Source organism: Strigops habroptila, chromosome 2 (genome assembly GCF_004027225.2).
Source record: "Strigops habroptila isolate Jane chromosome 2, bStrHab1.2.pri, whole genome shotgun sequence".
In the NCBI taxonomy this organism is placed as follows: Eukaryota; Metazoa; Chordata; class Aves; order Psittaciformes; family Psittacidae; genus Strigops; species Strigops habroptila.
This window is the reverse complement of record NC_044278.2, coordinates 62,554,270-62,569,259: the sequence shown is the minus strand read 5'-3', so window position 1 is coordinate 62,569,259 and position 14,990 is coordinate 62,554,270. Positions and strand designations below refer to the sequence as shown.

At 43.7% G+C, this 14,990-nt stretch overlaps 1 protein-coding gene across 1 annotated transcript in view; it reads right to left on the bottom strand.

Annotated features, from left to right (window-relative positions):
- Positions 1–5,922: 5,922 nt before the first annotated feature.
- Positions 5,923–14,990, bottom strand: part of ADPRHL1 (ADP-ribosylhydrolase like 1) — a 28,751-nt gene continuing 19,683 nt past the window's right edge. Inside the window, exons 5-8 of the mRNA XM_030474010.1 lie at positions 14,618–14,758; positions 11,460–11,587; positions 7,858–7,990; positions 5,923–6,756 (exon numbers count right to left, since the gene is read on the bottom strand). Of these exons, the coding sequence (XP_030329870.1) occupies positions 6,599–6,756; positions 7,858–7,990; positions 11,460–11,587; positions 14,618–14,758 (560 nt within the window). The 3' untranslated portion in view covers positions 5,923–6,598. The remainder of the gene's footprint in view (positions 6,757–7,857; positions 7,991–11,459; positions 11,588–14,617; positions 14,759–14,990) is intronic.

The following is a 14,990-nucleotide window of genomic DNA, read 5'->3' as shown; positions in this document are numbered from 1 at the left end:
CCTTTGCGCAACAGCGATGCTTTCACCTCTGCAGCTGAGCAGAGAGTGCTTTGTTCAAACTGTTCCTTCAGTTTGGACAGGACCGAATTCTTGCTGACTATTTTTGGCAAACCGTTCTTTGGCTCCTTCTTTTTCCAGCTGGGAGAATTCTCTTTGGCTTCTTTTTCTTCGGCAGCTAAGAATTTCTTCAGGATGTTCTTCACTGTGTTTTTCCCACACACACTGCTCCACCTGGCCCTCTCACTGGGCGCAGTGTCAGCATCCTCCTCTGCTGCTTTTCCATCTCCTTTCCTGTCTCTGCTTCTGTCCAGCTTGTTACCAGCCCTGCTCACCCACAGCTTCTCTTTAATGACCAGCCTGCCAACTTCTCTTCTTTTCTTGGTGTACGGCTCGCGATTGTTGTTTAGAAACCTGGCCCGCAAGAGCTGAAATCTGGACGGATACTGGCCCCTGTTTGCATCTGGACATGGCTGGCTATAACTCACCTTCTTTTCTTTACCTTCTGCCCATTTTGTCCTCTTGCTGCTGAGCTGTGGATCGCTGGCTGTGAGCTCGGTGACGTATAGCAGCAGACTGCTGAGAACAGCAAAGGCCCCTTGCTCTGTTGCCATCCTATCGAGCTTCTTCTTCAGCACCAAAGGGTCTACCAGCATCTTATCATCTCCACAAAAGCGTGTGCTTTTGGTGCTGTGCAAGAGAAAACACGAATGTTCTTTTCAAGTCATCAGCATTTCCGCTACCTCCTTATTTTGCTTTAATGGCATGCTGCTGAGCATAAAATGGAAAAAAATACATTAATTTAGAACTTCTCAAGACGGTTGTCATTAGTGGCCTGTTAAAAAACATGCAAAGTGCTTTTCAAGCTTCGTGAGGCATGGTGTAGCAGGGGCGCATAGGGCTTCACATGGTCCCACATGGCACCTTCAGCTCTTTCTTCAGTGTTTTGTGGTCAGTGGAAGCACTTAAAGGAGCAAGCAACGCTAGTTGGGGTGACCACGTCTCCTCTGTGCCACTCCTCACTCATTTAGTATCACTGTGTCCTAGTGTGAGGGCAACATCGAAGCTGTTTTCCTCTCCTGCTAGGTAAAGTGTAGGCAAAGATAAATATAACTAGAGCGTAATTAGCAGAAAAACATGGTTCTGCCTCTGGGTTATAAAACCAGACTTAAACCATTAAAAAAATATCAAGGCTGAGGAGCACAGGTGTGCCACTGATAGTTTTTGCTGTTGGTACAGGTTAGAAGCCAGTAGGTACCTCTCCAGAGTTAAAAAAGACCCCACAGGATTTGCATTACTTGCTTTTTGATAGCATTCAAATCCCACATCACAACTATGCTCTTAAATCTGCTTCGTGAAGGGTAGCACCACAACTACAACCCTGGCAATGTCCTTTGACTACAATTGCCTTTGATCTGGAGGAAGAGGGCTTGTATGTTGGACCTACACTTGGGTTTGAAGAATCAGGCCCTTGGACAGCTGGGGATTTAGGCAGTGCTTTAATTAGTGTGGATCAGTTACTAAATAAAATAGTGAACTCAGCACAAAAGCTGGAGCATGAAGTCAATAACAATAGATGGGGCTAGCAGGGGAAAAAGCAAGAGGTGTCAGCTTTCTGACACCACAAAAAGCTGGAAAGTTGCTTCACCGTGCAGTGAAATAGCTTCACGCACAGAATGCAGCCTGCATACCTGGAGGGGATTATTTTTTATGAGCAGAAGTGGAATAAAAAATTCTTTAGATTAAGCTCACAAGTAGAAAATGAAGAAAGGCTGCAAAGAGGGTCATCCTTCAGGGAGTGTCAGCCTCAAAAGGTTGCAGAAGGCCCAGCTGTGCCCCAGCAGCTGGTACCCCATGGACTCCAAAAGAAATTTGACCTGGCCCCCCACTGTGATATTATGGGGGCAAAGTGGGGGGCTGGTCCTCATGCAGTTAGGTCATGACATTTGGATTCCACTTGGCTGCATTTCAAGTGCACATATTGAAAATTACATCCCTTAGCAGTGGCATGAAGTTGCCATCTTGAATGGAAGAAGGTCTATTTATAATGACTTCGTAGATATTTTTAAAGGCCAATAAAAGAAAAAAGCATGACAGCTGGCCCATGTCTAATGTGACAAACAATACTTTGTAGGTTTTGATTTGGAATAGCCACATTTCAGCATAGCACAAGTGCACACTCTCATGTGCATAATGTGGTGACATCCACCTTTCCCTTACTGAATTGACCATAGCCAAGGAGGCAAGGCTCCCATGTTACACCAAGATCCCCATTTGTCACAATTATGAGGAATTTTCATAATAAAAACCAGAATTCTGGGTATGATTGTCTAAAAATATCCTGGTTCACTCTCCCTCCTATAGCCAGTCTGCTGATATTCTAACTGAAAGCTTGCCATAGGAGAAGACTGCTCCTCTCCTCCCAGAGAAGTGTCTGCCTAGTGTATTCAGAAACACACGTGGGGCCATCAACCAATGTGATTTAAGGCCACCTCTAATCTCTCAGTACAGCAGTGGAACCAGATGCCCTGCTTACCTCTCACTTACGAACTACTTTGGATGCAATAAACAGGCACTGTAAAATATGGACTAGTCCTGCTCTCAGTGAGGTCAGTATAGCGAAACTACTACTGATTGTGAAGGGAAGAAGATAAGACCTTCTCTGCAAGGACTATTCACTGTAATTAATCGCTCATGAGCTATAAAATTCAAAACCAGCTTCATTAAAATATATTACTAGTGAGCTCTGCTCAAGGTTTTCCTTTTCCACATTGGAGCATTCTTATAGGATATCATTTAAGATGTAACCTTTGTGGGAATACTGCATTGCCTTAAGTACCAAGACATGTTGCATGGGTTGAATGTTTGATCTGTGTTCACCAGCAAGCAGTAGAAAACAAGCAAACAGCCATGGCACCTATTTAGGGTATCTGCATCTCTTCCAATATGACCTCACCTGCAAACCAGCATCATCACCATGTAAATTGGAAATGCTTTCTGTGCAAGGGCTTTGGTATAATGACACTAAAGTCTGAGACCATGACAGAAAATGTGGGTAGTGCTGAGTCTGCATTGTCCCAGTGTTTGGAAAATACCATGCTCCCTGCTCCGGGAAGGAGAGCAAAGTCAGAGGTTTCTCAGGTTTGGGAGCATGACCACCATTTTCAACAGGCCAAGACATCATCTCTAATATTTCTTCACCACCTTTTCCCAAGTTGCATCCTGCTGTTCTTAAATATGTGATCTGTTAGTGAAGCGTATCCACCTCTATCTCAACTACAGACAGTCAAGTCCAGTCCCACCTATGGCTGGGAGGAACCAGGCAGGTGCCTCCCATGCACAGGGGGAACCCCACGCCTGCAGAAGTCACTTCCCAGCAGTGTGAGCTAAGCCAGGTGACAAAGCAGATACTTTGGCTCCTCCCTGAAGCTGTGAGATGACCTAACATGGACTTCAGTCTCCTCACCCCTCTCCTCACTTGGAGATGCTGGTTTTCAATGTTTTTAATGTGTGTGATGCTGCTTCAATGTGCTGCTGGTTTTTGGAAGTGCTGCTGCATGGTTTTCAGAGTCTGGAGGATAGATTGCTTGGACCTCCAGAGGAGGCAAGGCCATCTCCAAAAGTTTCTTGTCTTCTTGGCCCACGAATAATTAAGATACCTAAGACAGGCAGCTTAGTTATTTATTTATAGGTTATTCGGTGACACTTAGCATAGCAGCATCAGAGTGGCAACAGCCTGATATGCTAATGGGCAGCAGTGCAACACTATCCTGCTGGCTGGCCTGTCCCAGGGAAACCTCTGCAGCAGACACCATCGTATTGCAGAGTGGAGGAGAGCCGACGTGCCACGGCACAGGGAGAGAAGCTGGCACTCTTCCCCAGCACTGCCTGCACCCTCCTTCACGAACACACTCCTGCCTTCCCACTTTGTTAGGGGTCTGGAGGCTGCTGCATAGCCGGGGGGGTGACTTCCCATGGTGTTTGCTAAGGGCATAGGGCAGCAGGAGTTTCTGGTTTACTGTCTCAGGTGTGGAGAAGAGAAGGCCCTGTCTCTTGATCCTGAATTACAAGTTAAATATCCAGCCACCATTCTGGAACAGCACTTGGGACAGGGGCATGGGCAGGAGGAGGCAGCACTATGGGGACTTCATCAAAAGACAGGAAAAAGTTGGAAAACACTGTCCAACTCACCGAAGCTGACAGAGATTGAAGGATTGCTCTGCCTCACTGTTGGTTGGCTCTGGGGAAATGGCCATGACCCAGAGCACACGAGCTGCAGCATCCTGTAGACTCCCTCATCCCTGGGCATCCAATTGCTGCCCAGCTCTGCATGGTGTTTGGTGCAATGACCTGCCCCTAGATGAGGAAGGCAACCAGAAGCAAGTGTGCATGCTCGGTCCACTGCACAGGCCTTTATAGTGCTTTTAGTGAAACGATGGCAAACTCTCCGCTCACCTCAAAAGCTGCAGAAATGGTGCCTTATACTTCTAGACTTTGGGAACCACCTTTCAAATTATATTCTCTTATTTGTCTCTGAAACAAAACTTGGTCCTCCCAGCCTGGATAGAAGGTGAAGTGGAAACAGTTATGAATGTTTTTCAGGGGGTTTTTGTGATAATTTTCTCGTGATAATTTTTTTGTGATAATTTTTTCTAAAGGAAGAAGAAAAGACAAAGTACTAGAGAAAATCCTACCTTACACAGGATATGTTCTTCTCTCTTCTCTATTGCTGACTTTATTACAGGTATGCTAGAGGCATCCTAAACTAGAAGGAATGTTTTTAGAAAGCCTTGGAATTCTCTTAAATCAAAAGCTACTGACACAAATGCTCCTTTTTGTTTAACGTATCCCCAAAACAAACAAGAAAGCACCTTGAGAAGCTGCCAAGAGAAAACATGCTAAAACAGCAGTGTGTGAAGTAACTCATAGTATGGAAAACCTTTTCCTACAAACATTGTCATGCAGTCTGCTATTCATAACAACAGGGATCACTTGCTTCTCTTTCTGCCACATAACATCCCAGTGACGATTCCAGCAATTGCTTACATGGAAAAAGGGATAGGAAAGTACTTATGTATTTTTAGCTATCTTTTTAAAACAGTTCAGCAGCTGGAGAAAGATAGGAGAAACCAACACCATGTAGGCAATCACTCACGGTAGAGATTAGAAAGTGCTACTTAGACCTCAGTTTCTGAACTTCTGAGCTAAAGCATAAGGTTAAACACCAAGAACAAATTCTGTGCTCACTTCTTCTGTGTCATTTCATTGAGGTTTCCAGATTTATGCCTGTGCTGCTGCAGGGGCATCAGAATCTCCTTCATCAGGGTCTACTGTTTACTTTGTCTGCTGTGTGCAACTTTTACCTGAATCATAGTTTTTTGGTTTTGTTGAAAAATAAAAAATTAAAAAAAAAAAAAAAGAGGGAAAGAAAGAGAAAAGAGAAAAAGAAAGAGAAAAAGGAAAAGGAAAAGAAAAAAGAAAAACAAAAGGAAAAAGGAAAAGAAAAAAGAAAAAGAGAAAGAAAAAGGAAAAGAAAAAAGAAAAAGAAAAACAGAAGTTGAATTAAAAATTGGAGAGCCAAGGTGAAGCGAGGCAAGGCAAGGAAAGGGAAAAAATGAATAAATGGAATAAAGGGAAAAGTAAAAGAAGGAAAAAGGAAGAAGGAAAGAGGAACGAGAAAAAAGGAAAAAGGTAAAGCAGTTGTAACTGTTTTCTTCCTGCGGTTTTTGTGGTATTCAGACTTGTGAAATATATCACAGCCTGACTGCTGACCTATTACAACTGCTACAAGACCTCAGCCAAAAATTCTGATACTGATACAGCAACATACAATCTGCTCAATCTAAAAATAAAGAATGATGCTTAGAAAATAGTGTAAGATTAATTTATTTACAAATATTTCAGCCAGTTATATTTTAAAATAACTTTTGTTCTGAAGACTGAAGAAGAATAAAAGTGTAATTCAGAAATTTTAGACGCACTGGTGCTTTGCTGTTCCTTGGGGGTATTTTTAGTGTTGGCTTTTCCTTTTCTGGAAGCTTCTAATGTAACAATACCTTGCACCACAGTGCTGATACAGGGATCAGTGGTTCATTAAAGCTAATCCATGAGACATTAGGCTTACAAGTGTCACAGACATGTTAAATTTGAGAACAAGGAGGAACACAGTGGTGAAAGGATTGTCAAATATACAGAGAATATCCCCATAAGTAGGTACTATCATTAGTTTTGCAGGAAAGCATTAGTTCTGAAAATTAATTTTGTATGTGTAAATGCTGGTCACAGCTGTTTAGGAAGTGGTATTATGGCAAGTTAGACTGAAATCAGTCAAACAAGGGTTTATTTCTGTTTTTCCATTTGAGATTATCTCACTGGTTTAGGCAGTACTCTTTATACTTGGAAATCCCTACATCTGTAAAAAAACCCCACAAGACTGTAAATATCTAACCAATCTTGAATAATTCAGCTATCTTCACTCACACACAATCTACATATATTCCTTCAGACTAACTCTCAGCTAATTCCTTTGCTATGAACATCAGTCAGTTATCTACAGGGTTTGATATAGTCTTTATAGAAAGAGAAAATGGCAGAAACCGCTTTACTTTTCCTCCATGGATAGTCGGTAAAGATTCTCGCCCAAGAACTCGAGCCTCTCCCTTTGCTCCATGTCCTGGTACAAGCCTTTTGGGACCTTGCTCAGGCCATAAACCAAGCCGTACAGGCAGCCGGCGATAGACCCAGTAGCTGCACTTTCTCCTGCAGGTTTAAGCACAATTGCAACGGTCTCTTAGTGTCACCTTCACATACACAACCAAAACTCATGCTGCACACAGGAGGAAATATTAAACTGCTGATAGAACATGGTGGGGGCATGTTGGGTCAGTCCCAAAGGGTTGCACTACCTCGTGTCCTGTCTCTGACAGTGCAGGTAAGGATGCCCTAGGGAAGAGAGAAATGCCAAGGCAAGCATGTGGTGAAGCCTCTGTAGCATGTGCTCCTGGGCCAAGAAGCTTATTTGTTTTCGAGAAAATCCACTCCAACACAAAAGCTCTTGCAAGCAGCTGGCCACTGTTAGGAAAAGAGGAGGGAAGAGTAGTTGCAGGGGTCCCTGCTACACAACAAACATCCTAGATTGGAGAATGTCCCTTCCTTCCTCGCAGCGTAGCATGGCACTGCACACAGTTTAAAACATCCAGCCATGGTGAGTAGCACTGATGCTCTGTGTGCTGCCTCCGGGTTCATGCCTGCCAGGCTCTGCAGCGAGGGGCTGTGAGCTCTCACCGCTGTACCAGGGTGAGTGAGTAACCCAGAGCCTCTGCAAAGGGCCCAGGCCAGGCAGGGAGGGAGCGGGTGAGTCGGGGCTGGGGTCCTTCCCCCTGCAGCTACACTGGTCCTCTCAAAAGCCCAGCAGGATGCGGCTGCCAGCGAGAGAGTTACCTCTTGCACAGCTGTAGAAGAAATTGTGTGCCTCTAAGTGCTAGATTTTATCTGCTGGGCACGTGATTGGGCATGACATTATTTTTCTCCTGTACTTGTTTTCACTGTGTGTGCCTGAAAGGTTGCTTTGTCAAAGGCTGGTGTTTTGCAGGGGAAGATGCCAACCCTTTACAAAGCCATACTGGATTTACTCTTCGTGCACCTCTGATGAAACCATGAGGCTTGGAGCAACATTTGAAAAGCGCCGTAAACAGCTTGTGTGCTAGCTGCTACTGCAAGAAGGGGGCTTAGGGGGTAAACCCAGGGGTGCAGATGTAGCAGGTGACATGGCAGATTGGCCAGCAGTGGCTGCTGACAGCCAGGAGGGCTCTCCCCAACCCTGGGCAAGGGAGCACAGGGTGGGAGGCGCAGGAACCTCACCTCCGTGGAACATGGAGCGGTTGCAGAGCTCTGTCCAGTCTCCGCCACAGCCTAGCAGGGCGTCATAGGCGATCATGGGGGCATCGTGGCCTCGTCTTCCCCCCCGGCCTTCGGAGCTCCATCTCCTGTATGTCTGAGGGAGAGATGGCGGTGTCAGGGTAGGGCACTGGAAGTGGGGCACGTGGCTGCGGCAGAGTGGCTTCTCCCCTGCCAGGTAGGAATAGCTCATCTCACAGGGAAAGTGTGTTAGGCAGATGTGTTGCCTGCACTGCTGCCTGTGGCATGGGATAAGCCAGCACAGTGGCAGCTACCGTATGAGCCTGCACCTCAGCTCAATGCACCAAGTTCTTAATGGGCCAAGAAGTTGGCTGGATTTAAGCAAGCCAAGAATGCCAAAAAGTAGATGAAGATGGATTCCAAGTTCACATCCTAGAAATTCCCAATTATTTAAAAAAATAGGGTCGGTAAGGGCTTACTTTGTCAGTCCTCTTCTTGCATCTTGGAAATATTCACAACTCCCTTGTTTCAATTAGCCAGGTGTTATGTGGAGGGTGAAAAGTTCTGAGTCAGTAATTTCTTTAGGGGATCAATTTCAGACTATATTAATTCAAGCCCCCTTCTCTGACTTTTTCTTGCCAAGCCTTTTCCCTCCTTTTCTACAAGCATTTGTTGAACAAAATGGAAAATAATTTGCAAATGTAAGAAGCATTTCCTCCCCAGGAGAGGGAAGAAGAGAAAAAACCTCAAACCCACTGTAAGGTTTGCAAAAGAAAATCAGATTTTCTCTAGAGAAAGTACCTCCAGAACCCACTTTTTCCTGCCCCAGATTCTGAAATGATCTCAACACCAATAAATTTATAGTAACAAAAATACGTTCCTTTAAAGGAAATGGGCAACTTTATTTCCTGAAACTTAAGTTACATAATGATAAATTGAATTGCTTCTTGGCTGGCTCTTGGCTTCTGTGATATGTATGAAGTGTCAAAGGGTTTGCATTTCTATCTGTTTATTTTCACCTCTGCCCTTACATACTTGGTTGTGGATTATCTGCATATACATCAAAGCGGCAGAGTTGGACTACAGCTTCACTCTGCTGCTTCCTTTTTCTTTTTGCAATATAAAGAATTTACGTCTTTATGCTGTCCTCTGCCACATGCAAACCTTCCAGCCTCACTGCTGCAGTTTGGATGCTGGTGGAGCAGTACTGACACATGTGTAATACCACTGAAGGCAAGAGGACTAAGCATGGAGGTGCTATTCTGGGCGCACGGGCAGGCAGCTCAAGTGTCGCTCCATTTAGCCCTTCAGATCACTGATGGTCTGCACACATCTGATGTCATCTCGCCTTGCTGAAACAGCTTTACACTAGGGATAGCTGTCCTTGGGAACAAACCTGCTGGATTAGTTGCACCAAGGCAGCATTTCTCAAACTTTTCAAAAGTGCAACCTCCTTTCAAGTTCTGTGCCTCTGTGCAGCTCTGTGATGGGACACCAGCCCAGCTTCCCTGGAATGGGCAGGTGAGGACTGGTAGCTCTGAGTGCATGCATGGGGGTGTCAACACGCAACCCCTCCTGGTGAAGGCACTGAGCTGCTGCCAAGCCCTGGAAGTAGTTCACACATTCCCTCCTTGCTGTAAACTCCTTCAGACGGTAATTACAGCTGCCTCTGACTTACTCACCCTCCAGGAGGTGACCCGTTGCTGGCTAGCACTCCCTTTCCAACTGTTTTGTTTCCTTTTCTGGGTCCTTTCACAGGGCTGGTTTAAGCAACTCCATCTTAAGGGGTGAGCTCCTCAGAGTCTAATTGACCTGGATGACTTTGGTTTGGTTCCTCCCTTGTTTTGTAGCACATCATGTCCAGCATGGGAAAGTGAGCAGGGCAAGTGATTTGTTTGCAGAAGCAAGGCTGATCCTGTCTGCCTTTTCATAGTGTATCTAACATGTTCCAAATGTGTATCACTGAAAAAGGATTTATCTTGTGTTTAAACATTCAAGAACAGTTAATTTGTCTGTTATCCCCACATCTCTCATTATCTCTAAATTTAGGATATATACCTACTTATACAAAATGTGGTCTTTGCTGCTTAGCATTTTGACATGTAATTTCTTTTAGAGAGGGAAATTGCCTTTGCAACCCACATTTGAGGGCTTCACTTCACACCTCCTGCAGCTGGTATGCACCCGCAGAAAGGTGCACCTTGCTAAGCAGGAACACGCATACAGCAACCTGTTGGCAAGAACGGTGGCAAATATTGGTGCTTTATTAATTGCCTGTAGAAAGGCAATCAACTACACCTCCAGGCACAAGTGGACAGTTAGTTTGGAAGGATTGCAGAGGAAAGCACTTGTGGGGAAAAGGCAGGCAGGATAGTTACCTTCTCCTCATTTATTCTTTCCAGGACTATTAACATGCTCAGCTCACAAGCAAATTAAGTCCCTTTACTTCTGTCAGGCTATGATCTCTGGCCAGTGGTGGAGTTTGAGGGTCAAGCAACATTTTCCTTTCTTGTACATCAAAATAAATAGCTTAAAAGGCCAAATGTGTTGGGCTAGGGTAATGAAGGTAAATTTTGTTTCTGCTTTAGGAGTTCATGCAGTTCTTTCTTGAAATGATCATGGGGAAATACTGTTTGGTTTAACTTCTCCTAAAGCTCTCCTAAGACTCCTGTAAAATGAATGGACAAAAAAGCTAGTAGCAAATTTATGGCACTGAATGAATAAAATAAACAGGGAATGGTATCTATTATTTATATTTAGAGTGAGCAATTTCTTATTATCCACAGCCAAGCTATCATCCATTGGCACCTTTCACTGTGCAGATAAGCACCTAGATATATACAAAGTGACTTCTTAGGCTAGAACTATGCTTTAATAATCTGAAAAAAAGGATTGATACATGGGAAAAGATGACCAGAACTGCATACTTATTGCTTAGCTGCTAAGTGGAGAGTTTTGAGAGGTGACAGCACGTATCAGAAAGCTGTAAACACCATAGAAGAAGGCGCCTTATTTCTCTTGAGTTAAAAAGGTATAACCAGAAGACATGAGGCAAAGGACAGATCATGTGTGCTATAAAATAGTATCCCATGCAACGTGATGAAACACCATCTCTCAAGACACTTAAAACGAGCCTGGGCACAGCCTGCCTTGGCAGAGGATTGCTTAGGATGGCCATCTTCTGTTCAAAGGACCACAACCAAGTCCAACTCCCAGTACCTGGGGATTTCTGTGGGACTCGGGCCACAGCTCCGTCAGGCTTTAGTTAGAGCCCCTGGCAAGACATTTGCCTTTTTCGCCTTCAAAGAGACATGGCTTATGTTTTGTACCTGCTCTGGGCATCAACACATCTGGCCATGAAGTCTGCCTCTCTGCACTGTTTCCTCCCATTGCAGCAACCCCAGGACTGGTGGCAGTTGCTTTTTTATGCTAACACATACCTGAGACAAGGATAGGAGTTGTTTTTTCTTTCTTGATATTTTAGAAAAAAAAAAGAAGACTTCGTGACAACTCTGACACTGGAAACAGTTGAAAAAAACCTGTTGTGTCTCTTTGAAAACACCTCTCTCAGTTCAGAGTCATCCCGAGTTTGAAGTTGCAGTTACCTTTTCTCTCTCCTCTGCGTCATAGTTAGCTGGAAAAACAGGTTTATTCTGATTTTCATCATTGATTTCTCTCTCTTCCAAATAAAACTGCCACTTGGCTTCGAAGTAAAACCAATGCTCCTGATATTCTGAATGCAGAAGACATTAATGACACAGGATTTAATCTCAGCAACATTTTCAGTCCTACTTTAATAAATCTTACAGAGTATTGGAAGACCTGAAAAACTAGGTATTTTAAAGCAATGTACATTAAGCAGGCATATGTACTAAATATATGTTTTAATATGGAGTGGGGTATCTAACTGGAAACAGAAGATGTGAATGAAGAAAATATTTTCAGAATCTCGTGCTATTTTTATGGCATATTAAAATTACATTAAGTTACATCAAGGTGAGCTTTTTGTAGAACTTATTGAGGAACACTCCAAGGAGAAGATAAGAGTTGACAAAAAAGGAGGAAACCCTCCCAATTCTATGCCAATTTTTTTATTCCTTTTGTATGATTAAAGAATATCTAAAAGTGCTTACATATGCTAAATACAAATTGACTCCTATCTCAGTTGTCAGTTTTTAATCACGTAATTTCTTCAGTATTTCTGTTCTGTTTTCAGAGGATTTCTGTGTGATCTTTCAGAGAAAGGCAGATAGGAAAGCCCAAAATTTCCATTGCAGGTATTATAAGTATGAAATATAGTAAAAAGAATAAATAACACATACCTCTGCTGTCTGTTCCCATAGAAATAAGCCTTTTTTAATAACCATAGGTCTACATTCTTTTTCTGTCACTTCTTAAAAAAGCATCTCTAATCTTGCTTGACATTGTGCATGTAAATAATATTACTAAATTCAGTTTATTTTCAAGCCAGTGATCTGGTTCAACATTTTCATAAAGGCTTTAAAGGGTGCGTAAGTCACACTGACCTCTTAAGCCCATACGAAAACACCCACCTGCAGAATTGAGGCCTGAGTGAAATCCCGCCTGGGAAGCTAATGGGGGTAAGGAATTAGGAATCAGTGAGATGGAGCAGACAGCTAAGTATGCCAGGGCAAACTAGTAATTCGGTATGGGACTATCAGTGTACAGTTTAAAATGAAACTGAGCATTGCTACTTTTTCCCTGGCTCTGTCCTGCTTGGTCGCTCAGTTATGTGCTGCAAGTCGCTGGGGAGCATGCACACAAACAAACTGTTTCTCTGAAGGACATAATCAGGTTTTGCTTCTTTTCCTAAAATGCCATACAGGTGACCCTCTTTGGCAATTAAGATCTTTAGAGCGGTTCAACTCCATGTAAAAAAATCCAAGCTGCCTTCTAGGACCTGATACTTTTACCCGGTTGCCAGTTCCCCAGTCCCAGACAAGGATTAGCCTTCAACCACATGCCCTATAACACCTGGGAATGCCCTTTCTCTGAGTTCATGGCCCACTTTTTCCCTGATTGCAATGAAGCCATTCACCTGAAGCCTAAAAAAAAGAGGATGTTTAGAAAAACAGTGAACGTGCATTCACAGCCATCAGGCCAAGGAAAGCATCTTGAGGGAAAAAGAAGTCACACAAAGAAACTGTTGGTTAACGTAAACTACTGACACCCACTCCAGCAGCTTGTTACAAGACTGCTTTTAGAAATACAGATGTCCTGACAGGTTCCTTCTTTGTGGCTTTTTTTTCCTATTTCCCCCACAACCATAAATGATGAATGTCTCAAAAAATAGTGCTTTCTGTTGTAGCACCTCCACAAGCAAGGACGTGGGATTATTCCAGTGCACAGGCTCAGAAACAAAAAGATCACAAGGTTGCAGGAGATTTTTCATGGTCAGAAAATCAATGCCACCAGCCCTAGTAAGGCTCTACCCCATCCCTTGAGCACAGCCTGAGACAACAGTCACATTCAGGTCCATGGGACTATCTGGCAAGTAATTGCAACTGAATATCACAGAGGAGTGTTGAGTTGAGTCCTCTGCAACGGAACACTGTGTTTGTTATTCACTGGGCATAATGCAGCTAAAAAAGAGTTTTCTAAAACTGGAGGACGCTGGCAGGATTTCTTTGCAGTGCATCTCACCAGCCAAGGAGCTGAACTTTAATGCAGGAGACTTTTCCCACTTCCAAAATAGGATAAAACTCAACAATACGGACAAGAGTCGGAGAGCGTGCCTCAGGAGTCCAGGACGCATACCTCCATGCCGAGGGGTCCTGCTCGGGTGGAGTGACAGGGACCTGCTGCAAAGCCACTCGGAGAGGAGCTTGCTCACACTAATCCTGCACCTGCTCCTCATAGGTCTTGGCTAAAATAATCCTGGTGTGCGCAGGAGGAAAACGTGGGGTCTTTCAGAAAGGCTCCCTGGTGCGCCTTCTAGATTTTAAAGTGGCAGCTTTCCTTCCCAGGTAAATCTCCAATTCTGAGTGCTTGTGAGTAAAGATTTCCATTGAATTCAATCTTTCTCAACAGCCATCCTTTAAGATTAACAGAAAAACCTCTTTTTTCCATGTTTTAATGTAATGATACTTTTCTGTTCATGCAGGTTTCACCGTTACAAACACATCTCTCCCTGACAAGAGGAGACTAAAATACCTTTGCCCTGAAGATCACATATATTAGTAACATAGCAATATCAAGTTCAGTAGTTGTGTTACGCTCAGTTGTTTTAAGACAAGGGTACAGCAGGTTGAATCTTAAATATTTGTTCAGAAAAGCAACAAGTCAAATCTGAATTTGTGGTCAAGAGCTAACTCTTGGTCAGGGGGCATCTGCAGGTGAACTTTTCCTAGCAAAATGAGGAATGTCAGTGGGGCTCCTTATGGAAGATTTTGAACTGTGCTAATTGATGGGAGCTGAATAATTAATACTTCAGCAGTCAGTTTGCCTAATAACCCACTAAATATAATTTCCTCCCTCCCCCTTGCCCAGCAATCTTTGAAGACTTCCTAAAAATAAAACTGCAGCAGGGCATCATCATTGCTATTTCTCTTTGTGTTTTTGTCACCGATATACCAGGCAGTAGAAGATATACAGACAGTAGAAGAAGAGGGCACCACCTGTGAAGAGCTTACAGTCTGAGCAGAGAAAGCAAAATGGAGAGACTGGGGAGTAATGTTTCTTCAGTGTCTTTCTAGCTGAACATAGCTTTAAGAAAATAGCTCTTTAGATTCAGACACCTCACCTGCCATGTGGCGAATGGTCTTCTTGCAGTATTCTTCAGCCATTGGCACAACCTTCATCATCTCTCTTCCCCACTGCACAAGGGGTTTCCCCTGTATTGCATATGCCACAAAAAGAGCTGTGCACAGGGACCCTAGAAAGCCTGGAATTCATAGATAACAATGATTACCAATGTGCAGTTTGTGCTTGTACCATCCCTGTCACATCCCCCACAAATCTTTAGTGGAATGCCTCTGGTTGTTGGGTAGATTAATGAAGGTACATAACCTATCTCTGCTCATGGCATGTTGAGGTTCTTGGCTAATGTGTGGTGTCTGTTGGTTTACAATTTATTTTACATAAAAGGGAACTTCTGTTCTCAGTGGTGTAACATG